The sequence below is a fragment of the Ranitomeya variabilis genome, chromosome 2 (assembly GCF_051348905.1).
Source record: "Ranitomeya variabilis isolate aRanVar5 chromosome 2, aRanVar5.hap1, whole genome shotgun sequence".
Lineage (NCBI taxonomy): Eukaryota > Metazoa > Chordata > Amphibia > Anura > Dendrobatidae > Ranitomeya > Ranitomeya variabilis.
Genome location: NC_135233.1, coordinates 431,660,299 through 431,674,526, shown reverse-complemented (window position 1 = coordinate 431,674,526; position 14,228 = coordinate 431,660,299). Strand labels below are relative to the sequence as shown.

Genomic DNA, 14,228 nt, shown 5'->3' with positions numbered 1-14,228 from the left:
ATTATCCAAAGTTCTGATTTTTTAACCACTAAAATATTTAATACCAACACGTTTGGTGTCGCTGTAATCGCGCCGATCTGGAGACTTGTGTCACCGGGGGAATTTTACTGCACAAAGAACGCCGAAAATAAGAAAGAAAAAAACCAATGGTGGGGTTTGTCCTCATCTTATTTGGATTTATTTTTTTCTATGATGAAATGAATGGTGTTGTATAAAATTACAACTTGGCCCGCAAATAACGTATGGTTGTGTGGATGGAAAAATAAAAAAAGTAACAGCTCTTGGAAGGAGGAAGAAAACAAGAGAACCCAGGGAAAATGGCTGTGTGGTCTCAAATGGGTTAATAAATAGGGATTGAACTTTCCATATTAGGGCTGAGGAGGTCATAACAGGTTTCCATTATTTATCTGATTGTGCCACAACTGAAATATCACAGAATGAAAAGCCTTTATTAAAAGAGCAGGAATACAAGAAAAATCACGTTTAGGAGGGTGGAACTACAAGTCTCAGGGCACGCCAGTTCACATCTCCATAGTAACCATTCTAGTGCACACTGGTACAAGACTACATCTCCCGGAATGCATAGCGTGTCGCTTCTTCAGCGCGTCACTGATGGAGCGGAGTCAGTGCTCCGTCCCTCGCTGCTTTCCGTAGATTTCCTTACTCCAGTGTTAGAGGCCGCAGCGCTGGATTGCAGGTAACTATGACAACTACTCCGGTTCCCTGCTGCTTTGCCTATGAGTTTTATCATCTCTTCTCACTGCTGTGTAGTATTAGTTAATGGACCGTAACTCAGAGGACGTGATTTATCCACCGTGCTGTACACTTCAGCCTCCATCTCCATGGCCTGTCATTCACCCCATTGGACGTCTTGGGCCTTGTGTTGCCCAGGGATGAAGATCTCATTTACCTGGAATCATATGATGCGGAATTGGTGTTTTTTTCATTAAGGGATCGTCCTATTTGCACTGAGGGGGCTGTGCGCTTAGCCCTGCGCGGAGGGGGCTGTGCCCTTAGCCCTGCGCGGAGGGGGCTGTGCCCTTAGCCCTGCGCGGAGGGGGCTGTGCCCTTAGCAATGCGCAGAGGGGGCTGTGCGCTTAGCCCTGCGCGGAGGGGGCTGTGCGCTTAGCCCTGCGCGGAGGGGGCTGTGCGCTTAGCCCTGCGCGGAGGGGGCTGTGCGCTTAGCCCTGCGCGGAGGGGGCTGTGCGCTTAGCCCTGCGCGGAGGGGGCTGTGCGCTTAGCCCTGCGCGGAGGGGGCTGTGCGCTTAGCCCTGCGCGGAGGGGGCTGTGCCCTTAGCAATGCGCGGAGGGGGCTGTGCGCTTAGCCCTGCGCGGAGTGGGCTGCGCGCTTAGCCCTTCTCGGAGGGGGCTGTGCGCTTAGCCCTGCGCGGAGGGGGCTGTGTCCTTAGCAATGCGCGGAGGGGGCTGTGCGCTTAGCCCTTCTCGGAGGGGGCTGTGCGCTTAGCCCTTCTCGGAGGGGGCTGTGCGCTTAGCCCTTCTCGGAGGGGGCTGTGCGCTTAGCCCTGCGCAGAGGGGGCTGTGCGCTTAGCCCTGCGCGGAGGGGGCTGTGCGCTTAGCCCTGCGCGGAGGGGGCTGTGCGCTTAGCCCTGCGCGGAGGGGGCTGTGCGCTTAGCCCTGCGCGGAGGGGGCTGTGCGCTTAGCCCTGCGCAGAGGGGGCTGTGCGCTTAGCCCTGCGCGGAGGGGGCTGTGTCCTTAGCAATGCGCGGAGGGGGCTGTGCGCTTAGCCCTTCTCGGAGGGGGCTGTGTGCTTAGCCCTGCGCGGAGGGGGCTGTGCCCTTAGCCCTGCGCGGAGGGGGCTGTGCGCTTAGCCCTGCGCGGAGGGGGCTGTGCGCTTAGCCCTGCGCGGAGGGGGCTGTGCGCTTAGCCCTGCGCGGAGGGGGCTGTGCGCTTAGCCCTGCGCGGAGGGGGCTGTGCGCTTAGCCCTGCGCGGAGGGGGCTGTGCGCTTAGCCCTGCGCGGAGGGGGCTGTGCGCTTAGCCCTGCGCGGAGGGGGCTGTGCGCTTAGCCCTGCGCGGAGGGGGCTGTGCGCTTAGCCCTGCGCGGAGGGGGCTGTGCGCTTAGCCCTGCGCGGAGGGGGCTTGGTGCTGAGGGGGCTCTGCTCTTAGCCCTGCGCTGAGGGGGCTCTGCGCTTAGCCCTGCGCTGAGGGGGCTCTGCGCTTAGCCCTGCGCTGAGGGGGCTCTGCGCTTAGCCCTGCGCTGAGGGGGCTCTGCGCTTAGCCCTGCGCGGAGGGGGCTCTGCGCATAGCTCTGTAGCGTTGGAGTCCTGTGTTCAGATCCCACCAATTACAACATCTGCAAGGAGTCTCCTGCGTCTCAGATCACAGTCTCTTCAATAGGAGATGAGCTGCAGTACCGTGAACTGCCACTAGAGGAAGTTGTGGTTTTCTGGGTCTATGCACTGGGTACATCTGACTGCAATCGTCTGATCAGTGGGGGTGACGGCTATCGGACCTCCATCGATCTGATACTGATCCAATCCTAAGGACCCCGTTATTACCTGTCTTTTGCTTTTCTCTCTCTGATCTGCAGGTCATCATGTCTATGTCACATCTCTATGGTAAAGATGAGGACAGCGACGGCGTGGAGATGGAAAGCTTCCAGATCACCGACTGGGACATCCAGAACGAATTCAATCCCAACCGGCGGAAGCACTGGCAGACGAAGGAGGAAGCCACCTACGGCATGTGGGCAGAGCGAGACTCTGATGACGAGCGGCCGAGCTTTGGTGGCAAGAAGTAAGTGCAGTGTTGTACGGAAGGAGGCGCTGTCTGAGTCACATGTCCATGTTTAGAACAGGGGCCACCTGTGTGCTGTACCGATCTGCAGCCAGGGATCATCAATTGTTATCGTTAGTACAAAGCAGCGATCTGCCCCAGGTACATAGTGCTGAAAACATCCGCAGTCCTCATAGTAGCCATGCACTGCAGATATTCTTAGGGTTATGCTATGAATCAGATGTCCGTCAAGTACAAATGTTTTACAAAAAAGGTTCAGAATAGAGATGAGCGGAACGATTCACAAGACTCCAGGTCAGTGGTACCTGGCAGATAGACAGGAGGCCCACAAATCTTGGCGTTCCCGTCACGGCTTTTGATTAGCCAGGGTTTGAGCAGTGACGTGATGCATAGATGACGTCGCGCCTCCCGTCTACCCGCCATGTATCACTGATCTGGACGCTGGATTCGAGTTCCGCAAAATGATCCCCTCATCACTGATCAGAATGCATTAAAAAAAAAAAGGAATATTCAACCTTATTTTCTGTTGCAGGAGTGACCTGATGACCAGCGAGATATGTGACCACTGTAGCAGGTCACCATTGCAGCTAGAGATTGACTGCAGCGGTCACATGCCTTGAGATTAATATTGATATATTTAATATTCTAAACCTTTTAGTTAAAAAAAACCAAAAACATTCCCACCAGACAACCCCTTAAAGGCATTCTATATTTTTCTCTTAGCAGACATTTATTAAAGGGATATTTCAGCCCAAATGACGTATCATATTATTATTATTATTATTATTATTATTATTATAGCGCCATTTATTCCATGGTGCTTTACATGTGAGGAGGGGTATACATAATCAAAACAAGTACAATAATCTTGAACAATACAAGTCACGACTGGTACAGGCGGAGAGAGGACCCTGCCCGTGAGGGCTCACAATCTACAAGGCATGGGCGAGGATACAGTAGGTGAGGGTAGAGCTGGTCGTGCAGCTGTTTGGTCAATCGGTGGTTACTGCAGGTTGTAGGCTTGTCGGAAGAGGTGGGTCTTCAGATTCTTTTTGAAGGTTTCGATGGTAGGTGAAAGTCTGATATGTTGTGGTAGAGGGTTCCAGAGTAGGGCTGATGCACGAGAGAAATCTTGTATGCGATTGTAGGAAGAGGAGATAAAAGGGGAGTAGAGAAGGAGATCTTGTGAGGATCGGAGGTTGCGTGCAGGAAAGTACCAGGAGACGAGGTCACAGATGTATGGAGGAGACAGGTTGTGGATGGCTTTTATGTCATGGTTAGGCTTTTGTGCTGGATTCTCTGGGTAATGGGGAGCCAGTGAAGGGACTGACAGAGGGGAGAGGCCGGGGAATAGCGGGGGGACAGGTGGACTAGTCGGGCAGCAGAGTTTAGAATAGATTGGAGGGGTGCAAGAGTGTTAAAGGGGAGGCCACAGAGCAGGAGGTTACAGTAGTCAAGGCGGGAGATAATGAGGGCATGGACTAGGGTTTTTGCAGATTCTTGGTTTAGGAATGTGCGGATCTGGGAGATATTTTAGCTTTGAAGGCGGCAGGAAGTGGAAAGGGCTTGGATATGCGGTTTGAAGGAGAGATCAGTGTCAAGGATTACCCCGAGACAGCGAGCTTGTGGGACTGGGGAGAGTGGGCAGCCGTTTACTGTAATGGATAGGTTCATTGGGGGGGTCGCATGAGATGAGGGAAAGATGATGAATTCTGTTTTTTCCATATTAAGTTTTAGAAATCTAGAGGGAAAGAAGGATGAAATAGCGGACAGACATTGAGGGATTCTGGTTAGTAGGGTGGTGATATCTGGTCCAGAGATGTAGATCTGTGTGTCATCAGCATAGAGATGATACTGAAAGCCGTGAGATTCTATGAGCTGTCCCAGGCCAAAGGAGTAAATGGAGAAGAGCAGGGGCCCTAGGAGTGAACCGTGCGGGACTCCGACAGATAGGGGGCGAGGTGAGGAGGTGGTGTGTGAGTGGGAGAAGCTGAATGTTCGGTCAGTTAGGTATGACGAGATCCAGGATAGGGCCAAGTCTGTGATGCCAAGGGATGAGAGGGTCTGTAGTAATAGGGAATGGTCCACTGTGTCAAAGGTAGAGGACAGGTCCAGGAGGAGGAGGATAGAGTAGTGTCGCTTGCTCTTGGCAGTTAATAGGTCATTGGTGACCTTAGTTAGGGCAGTTTCAGTGGAATGGTGTGACCGGAAGCCTGATTGTAAGTGGTCGAAGAGGGAGCAGGAAGATAGATGGGAGGACAGTTCAAGATGGACGTGTTGTTTCAGTAGCTTTGAGGCATAGGGCAGAAGAGATATCGGGCGATAGCTAGATACAGAGGATGGGTAAAGAGAAGGCTTTTTGAGGATAGGTGTGATTGAGGCATGTTTAAAGCTTGTGGGGAAAACGCCAGTACTTAGTGATAGGTTGAAGAGATGGGTTAGGGTTGGGATGAAGACTGTGGTGAGGTTTGGGATGAAGTGAGATGGGATCGGGTCAAGTGCACAGGTGGTGAGATGTGATCTTGAGATTGGAGTGGAGAGTCGATCTTCTGTAATGGTAGAGAAGTTGGTTTTGGAGGTGGAGGGCTGCGACCGTCCATATCCACTGGATAAGTGATGAACGTTAGATTGGTGAGGGTCTGATCTATGGACACCATGGAATGAAGGTCCCCTTCCGTCAGTAGACTGGGGCAACAATCCATTGATCTAAGATCTATAAAGGTGTTTGTTGTTTTTTTTTGTTTGTTTTTTGCTGGAATATCACTGTAAAGGGAATGTCCACTACTCTTAGAAGTTTTATCAATAGGCTTAAAAAAGAAATTTATATGCTCCACTATCTGATGTGGCCACTGCTGGGTTCTGCTGCCTCCCCCCCAAACGCCTGGCTTCTTCTTCTGGTGGGAGATATCACGTTGCCGCTGCAGACTTGCCATTCCGTCCCAACCGAAGGAAACTCTTACAAAGGGCTGAAATATCCAGAAACATCTGCCTTAAACTAATCGCCGTGCAGTCGATATACCACTACTGTCTGATTATCTGATGCTGGGCATGCCGAGGATTGTAGTACGTGGATGCTCTCACATTTTAAATGTACAATGAACGGGCTGGGATTGCATTTGGGGAGCTCCGCGTCTAACACCTACCCATCTCTCTCTCAGGGCTCGTGATTACTCCGCACCAGTAAATTTCATCAGTGCTGGGATTCGCAAGCCCGCAGCAGAAGAGAAATCTGATAGTGACTCCGAGAACGAGACCCTGACTCCAAAAGTGGAGGAATTCCAGCCAAAGAAGCTGAAAACGGTGCGCTGATCTGTCAGATCGTCTTACAGGGGTTGTCTTAAATGGACGATCCCTCACCAAGGGCAGACCACCCGGGCTGAGAGATCCGCAGGGGCTGTCACTACCCGCGGATCGTTTTTGACGATGTGGTGTACAGTACCATGTAAACCTATGGAAAACCAAAACTGCTGTGCACATGCTGCCGAAAAAAAACGCAAGCTAATTACGCTTGCAAAACGCTAGTGTTTAGCGGGAATACGCATGCCAATTCCGCATGCGTTTTACCCACGGCAGGGAGTTGCGGAATTGCCCGGAAATTTCCACGGCAATTCCGCAACGTGTGCACATAGCCTCAGTGGAAAGATAAAATATGACAGATTTTTGCAGCATGATATTGGGCTAAAGTAAATCGCCCAAGTAAAAAGTGTTTTAAGTTTTTGCAAGAGGTGGCAAATGTGTCAGCGCATGTGCCGCTGTCATTAATAGGGCGCACTTTCAGACTGTCTTACCGGGTTTAGTAAATCTGATCCATCGTGTTTGCATTTTGCAGGGTGGAAATTTTAAGCCTTTACAGAAAACATTTGCCGGAGGAATCAGATCCGGTACTGATTTTGGCTCCTGGGAGAGACATACCAAGGGAATCGGTCAGAAACTCCTGCAGAAGATGGGCTACGTTCCTGGGAGAGGCCTGGGAAAGAATGCGCAAGGTAAATGCTGGTTTAGAAATAATAAATTATCAATGATGATGAGATTTATCCCCTGGTGGACGAACCACCGATCTGATAGGTCATCAATATCTGCTTCTCGGAGAACTCCTTTTAATTATTTATTTAAAGAATATTTATTTTTCTCCAGGCATCATCGCTCCTATTGAGGCCAAGCAAAGAAAAGGCAAAGGAGCGGTGGGTGCGTACGGCTCAGAAAGAACCAAGCAGTCACTGCAGGATTTCCCTACCGTGGATTCTGAGGAAGAGGAGGAAAAGGTCAGTAACGAGTTCTGCAGGCTGTTGCACGTTTTGTTTTAGTACTTCAAATTTTACACTTTTGATTTTCTACGTTGCATCCAGGAATTTCAGAAAGAATTGAGTCAATGGAGAAAGGACCCAGGTGGAGTCAAGAAGAAGCCCAAATATGCCTATAAGACGGTGGAGGAGCTCAAAGCCAAGGGGATGGGAGGGAAAGCTATGTCTGCACCGCAGAAAGAAGTATCTCAAGTCAAGGTTCGTTCTTCCTGTGCAAATACAACTTTCTCTTTCGCTTCATTGGGGGACACACATCGGTGGTCTTCAGGATGGTAGATAAATGTATGATCTTTCCCCTGTGCTCCTCCATTGGAGAGCGCCCAGTTCGGGCCAGCGGTGCCGCCATGCTGCTGGCCCGAACTGTCAATCATCAGGAGCCAGGAGGTTGGTGCAGTTCTGAAGACAACCCCTTTAAAGAAGTCTCTTTAGGATCTTGGTTTGCAGAGGACCATCTCCCCGTACTTGTGCCTCATAGATCCCTTCATTGCAGTATCTGACCATTTACTTTGAAGGGACAGTACCTCATGTGGTAAATGAGCAGTGGCTGCCAACAAGCGTCATGGCCTCTTCCTTCTAGTGGTCTGGGCCCCAAAAGTCACACATTAATGACCTATCAGAGGAGTAAGCCATTAATGACATGACCCGAAAAAAACGTACTCTGCTAATTTAGTGTCGCCCCCTTCCCTGTCGATCAGCCATCAGAAGATAAGCGCGTATTGATAATTTTGCATTTTCCTTCTGCTCAGGTGATTGACATGACTGGACGAGAACAGAAAGTCTATTATAGCTACAGCCAGATCTCCCACAAACACAACATCCCAGGAGAGCCCCCCGCAGCGGGAAAAGAGGAGAAGCCTCAGGGGTTTGTCCTGCCCGAACTAGAGCACAATCTGCAGCTCCTGATCGAGATGACGGAGCAGGAAATCATCCAGAACGACCGGCAGCTGCAGTACGAGAAGGACATGGTTGTGAATCTAACTCACGAGCTGGAGAAACTCTCTGAAGTCTTATCCAGGGAGGACAAGGCCATTTATAACCTGAGCCAGGTCCTGAAAACGGTGGAGGAATGTGAGCAGAGGATTCAGCCGGGCTGCGACAATCCGCTGACGCTGGAAGAGTGCGCACGCGTTTTCCAGATGCTGCAGGACAAGTACTACGAAGAATACAAAATGTCAGAGAAGACAGACCTGGCCGTGGCTATCGTCTACCCCCTGATGAAAGAATACTTCAAGGACTGGAACCCCCTGAGGGTGAGTGAACTGGGGGAAACGTACTGTGACTGCGGTTTTGGCGCGCTTTGATTCACGTGACACGGTAGGGATGGACGCTATGGCAGTATGTCACCGGTATTGATTACTGCAATTATCTATCTTATATTATCAATGAACTAATTCTGATTGATGGTTTAGGACCCTTTGTACGGTATTGACGTCATGACCGAATGGAAGAATCTTCTGGAGGAAGGACATCTATCACATAGTGCGCAGGACGCATCAATGGACTCCTACCATAGGTACGTTCTGGCTTCTCTTACTGTCCAGACCTCTAAAACGTCATCCATGACCCATACTAGAACTGCAGGACCCTGGTCTAGTAGCCATATCAGTAGTCACAGCCGTGTGTGCCACCTACCTGCCGGCATCCTCGGCGCCTATTCTGATAGTATTCACGGTGCGATGCCATTGCTGGGCTTGGTCTTACTAATCAGAAGGGACAGCGGCAGGTAGGATGAGGCACGTGGTGCTGTGGTCTGTTGGCCATGGACTACTGACATGGCCGATAGACTCAGGTCCTGCAAATATTGTTACTCAGCTCTCATACAGGATTCCTACAAAGAACATTTTGAAAATGTGATTTTTAGGGTCACCATTGGCCAGACCGTTCATCCCCGAAACAGATGCCATCATGTTTCCAGCTTCAGCTGATCACACGTGAGTCCTTGGCGAAATTTCTTCTGAAAATCTTTTGCTATATTTTTTCTTCTGCAGACTTCTCTGGGACACTTGGCTTCCATTCCTGAGGAACATCATCTCACAGTGGCAACCCCGAAACTGCGCCACGATGGTGGACTTCTTGGATAACTGGGTCCACTTGTTGCCGGTTTGGATTCTGGATAATATTTTGGACCAACTCATTTTTCCCAAATTGCAGAAAGAGGTAAGCTGGTATATTGTGGCATCATTTATGATACATACTGGCCAGCTTTGAGAAGACCACCGCCTGTAGAAGACCACTTTTCAATGCAATTACAGGTGCTTGTGTCAGAGAAGTCTCACTGCAAACATAAAAAATAAAAATAAAGGGTTTTTTCCAGCAGTGAAAGTTATTACCCAGGTACAGAATAGGTGATAACTCGCTCGCTGATCGCCAGGGTCTGATCGTTTGGACCTCCCACCGCTCTTGATTACTTCGCTCTGAAAACACATGTCAAATTCACTGTACTTGGCTTTCTCCAGCGGACAGACCCCCTATTGATCAGAAGAATCCCTTATTATTTGGATATGTGTTAATCTTCAATGTTGGAAACAACTAATAAATGTAAAAATCCTTCCTCTTTGTGACTACAGCTCCTATGCAGACCTATGCATCTTCATGGTTACAGACTACAAATAACCCCAGTGTAGTCAGTCGTGTCTGGCTTTGCTCTTAATGCCCTTTTTTACAGACTGTAGAACAATGGACAGATGGGAGAGAGTAATCTCTGGTTGCAAAATATGTCAAGATTGGTAATCATAAAGACGAAAAAGACAGCATAGGAGCTGAATACACAAAACGGCACCGGCTTTATCAGTCAGGGTTATTTGATTTTAGCCTTCAAATTACAATATTTTTTGTTCTTTTTTTTTTTTTTTATTATTCAGGTTGAAAACTGGAATCCCCTGACGGACACGGTACCTATACACTCGTGGATTCACCCCTGGCTTCCATTGATGCAGTCCCGGCTGGAGCCGCTGTTCTCTCCCATTAGAAACAAGCTCGCCAACGCCCTCCAGAAGTGGCACCCCAGCGACTCCTCGGCCAAGCTGATTCTGCAGCCATGGAAGGAAGTCTTTACTCCCGGATCGTGGGAAGCCTTCATGGTGAAAAACATTGTGCCCAAACTGGGTAAGATGACGTGCAAGAAATAGAGCGGAATATTCCACAGCCACCAACACCCGCTATATGGCAGGGAACAGATAATGAAGCATGGCCGTCATGCAAAGTGATGGTTATGGGGCATCACTTTATGATCAGCGGGGTCCAAACTGTGCGATCGATGCTAAGAATGATGGGGCCGCAGCGCTGGTTCACACTGCAACCAGATTACTGGTATTGCTCTTTTTTTGCCCTTTTATAAAATGGGGCGATACAAGATCAACTATGATCGATCGATACTGGAAATATCACCGGGGCAGTACAGATCACTTCTGCAAAAAAAAACCCTCTTGTACAGTTACGCCATAAAGTGTTAAAGGGAATTGGTTAGGAGGATGTTCCCATTGAAACTAATGGTAGGGGGCTTTATAATACCTGGTGCAAAAAATGAAACCTGTCTTGTAGCTATCTGATGTTCCAGCGATGAGCAATCCAGCTGTGAAGCCATATGCAAACTAGCCTAAAAGTGCATTGGGGGCGTGTTAGCGCCAAGAACATGGTCACACCCTTTGTGCACTTCCTGGCTAATTTACATGCGGCTTTACAGCTCGATTTCTCAGCGCTGGCACATCGGATTACTACAGGACGGACAGGTATCATTTGTATTGTCGTACTTGGACGTACACAGACTTAGATCATCTTCCCAGGTGCAATAAAGGGGTTAATAAATAAGTAGTCAGGAGCCGGACCGTGTAGTTTGATGCATGGATGGCCGATGTAGACACAGAAGACTAATGCTGAGGATGTTTCTGTGTCTTGCAGCCTTGTGCCTGGGGGAGTTTGTCATTAATCCGCACCAGCAGCACATGGACGTATTCCACTGGATGATGGATTGGGAGGGGATGATCTCTCTGTCCGGCCTCGTAGGACTCCTGGAGAAAAACTTCTTCCCAAAGTGGCTCCAGGTAAGTGGATTATACCCTGGGCTTGCAGACGGGACACCGGCGTGCCCTTCCCAGGATTGTTGGCGGTGCCAGTGGTGTGATCACAGTTATCTGTGCATGAGCAATAATGGGCTGATTTGATCCAAACCCTTACTTTCCAGAAATAGATAAATTATATATATATATATATTTTTTTTTTGTCTCCGGTTCTATATTATGGCGTTGTCGGCACCAACTATTACAGAGGTATACTCCACTGTCAGCAATGCTTTTTGCAGGGTAAACATCAGTAATGCGGCTCCTCCTGGATCAGGACATTTGAGATATGCAGAGATACCGGCCTGTACACTAATGTGGATTATCATTGCATCCTGAACTGGGCTTCCCTCCATCTTTACATGCGGTGTTTGATCAGCTCCATCTGACAATTGATTTTCTGTGCAGGTTTTGTGCTCCTGGCTCAGCAATAGTCCAAACTATGAGGAGATCACAAAGTGGTATCTTGGCTGGAAGTCTATGTTCTCCGACCAGATATTAGCCCATCCAGGAATCAAGGACAGATTTAATGAAGCTTTGGACATAATGAATAGAGCCGTGTCCTCCAATGCTGGTAAGTGCAACATCTATCAGCCCCCAACCATGTGAAAGGGAATGGGGGCAAGCTAATTTATCAGGTACCCCCTCTGTCCTGTATTTGTAGGGATTTACGCCCCACACGTGTAGTCAGGACTGTATTATCGGCACCATGTATTACAGAGGTATACTCCAGTGTAAGAAATGCTTCTTCCAGGGTAAACCTCAGTAATATGGCTTCTATCGGATCAGGACATTTGAGGTATGCAGAGATATAGGCCCGTAGACTTCTATGAGTGTATTGATTTCTGCTCCTTATTGTCCATTCATGTGCATTAAGCCTAAAGACCCAATACACATGAGCTCAAAGGGTTCGTCTCATGTTGTTCAATGGGTAAAATTGCAGTGTGCTTGTAAACAAGGAACTTTGCAATTTACCTCTTATTATAAAGGTCCATCAGTCCTCAAGAGTAGAGGGGTTCTTAATTTGATAGTTTACAGTTCGTTGACTTGGTTACCGACCACCGCTGCAGTGTAGGAAAGGGACGCACACTTGCAAGCTCTTTGCTGTACAGCTTGCTGGGGATGGTGGCATCCAGCCATCTTTAGTGTCCCTGCGATCCACCATTGCTGCAGGTAAAGATGCTTTATATAGCGGCATGGGAGAGTGCAGAGATCAGGCCAGAGGCGCAATCGTGAGGCCGGTCCGAAATGCCGATCATCAGGAGCGCACAGGCAACCATCGTCCGAGACTTGGTGTATAGGCGCCAGTCCGTGTGGTTTTAATGGTATTTTTCCCTGAGCTTAAACCATTGTGAAGCGAGGATCGGTGGAATTCATATATATTGATCTGGGCCCAGGAGAAAGGTCATCATGGTGAGCGTGTTATTAGTCGGCCATCACTCACCCTAATTCTGTGTTCTCTCCCCAGGGGTTTACATGCAGCCCGGCGCCCGGGAAAGCATCGCCTACCTCACCCAGACAGAGAGGAGAAAAGACTTCCAGTACGAAGCCATGCAGGAGCGCCGGGACGCAGAAAGCATCGCACAGAGAGGCATCGGGGTCGCTGCCGTACCCATGAACTTTAAGGACTTGATCCAGTCTAAAGCAGAGGAGCACAACATCGTCTTTATGCCTCTTATCGGCAAACGGCACGAGGGGAAGCAGCTGTACAACTTCAACCGCATCGTCATCTACATCGACAGGGGGGTGGTGTACGTGCAGGGGGAGAAGACCTGGGTGCCCACCTCGCTGCAGAGCCTGATAGACATGGCCAAGTAGAGACCCCTGTATTCTGCTCCTTCTGACTGTATAGGAGCCGTTTCGCACTGGATCACAGAACCGGAACTTTTTATTGCCACAAACCTTTTTTTTTTTTTCTTTTTGTTTATTTCATCGTTTAAAGGGTACGCTCATCTCAACCAACTAAGACTAAATATCTGTGATCCTGCGGCGGCCACAGGTAATCAGGACTGTGGAAAAAGCAGAGTAAACAATATCCATAACTCCCATAAAAGTGAATGGGAAATCTGGAATCCGTCTCCTACCGCCTAACCTGTTTCCATACATCCGACCACCTCTGGCCACCGTATACAGATACCCTATCTTAGCAGGTGAAGGGTGGGGTGGACCACCCAGCAGAGGAGAAGTCGCCCAGTTTGTAAAATCCTAGCTCGTTGGTATACATTAAAATGCGACCATTTCTGACAACTGTCGGGATTTGTGCGAATAGCATTTCTCGTCTGATGATTGATGTGTGACCACCGGACTTGGCTCATTGGGAGGACATGCACGTTGTGACACACACTGAACACCAGGTGGCACCATACGAGTTGTTTTACCAGCCCTGGGTATTTTTTTTTAAAGCCTGTAAATGGCAAATATCTCTACAATAAATATAACTACGGGTGAGACAATACTTTCAATAGATTGGAGGTCCCTAAATTAGGGTCCGTCATTTGTTGGCCAGAGCAACGCTCCTGAGGACCCAGGATATCACTGCTTTGCCTATCAACCGTATTAATATGAAAATGATATAATCTGTATTTTTTCCTGAGCTGCAAAGGAATTTAATATTTGACCAAGTTTATGGCACAGCTCCTGCCTGTGAAGCTGCATACAGGCATAACAGAGAGCTGGACCTTCAGATCAGTGCAAGCAGCGTATTGAATGATGGCAGGAGCAATGCATTTTGGGAAAGGAGGTTTCGGCACCTATAGTGTGGGCAGAATGCATATTAAAAAAATAAATTGCACAGTAAAAAAAGATAATGGCAAATTAAAAAGCACGGAGGGCAGGTACTGGACAGATTGGACTGGATTGTGGGGGACAGAGGCAGCAAGAATAGACAGGAACCCTTTACGTTGCCATAGACTAAGATGGCCGTTAGCTGAACGCTCATTCGTCTGATGGCCCTGGTGTATATCAGATGGTGATGGGATTTCCTGAAGATGTCTTGTGACCAGATCCAGGAGCCTTATGGCCACCTACTAAGATGCTGTCTACCCCCAGCCCAGACTGATTCTGGTTGAGGTGGCGGCAGCATTTGTCCAGTCTACATCCCGAGCAGCTGATGGTCAC

General features: G+C 49.1%; 1 protein-coding gene across 1 annotated transcript; it reads left to right on the top strand.

Annotated features, from left to right (window-relative positions):
- The first annotated feature begins 586 nt into the window (after positions 1-586).
- On the top strand, positions 587-13,566 carry TFIP11 (tuftelin interacting protein 11). Its single transcript, XM_077286997.1, has 13 exons — positions 587-697; positions 2,550-2,755; positions 5,914-6,055; positions 6,585-6,741; positions 6,890-7,017; positions 7,102-7,254; positions 7,803-8,306; positions 8,466-8,569; positions 9,045-9,213; positions 9,918-10,161; positions 10,954-11,096; positions 11,520-11,685; positions 12,580-13,566. The coding sequence occupies exons 2-13, from the start codon at positions 2,556-2,558 to the stop codon at positions 12,927-12,929; spliced, it is 2,460 nt and encodes an 819-aa protein (XP_077143112.1). The 5' UTR covers positions 587-697; positions 2,550-2,555; the 3' UTR covers positions 12,930-13,566.
- The last annotated feature ends 662 nt before the right edge of the window (positions 13,567-14,228 follow it).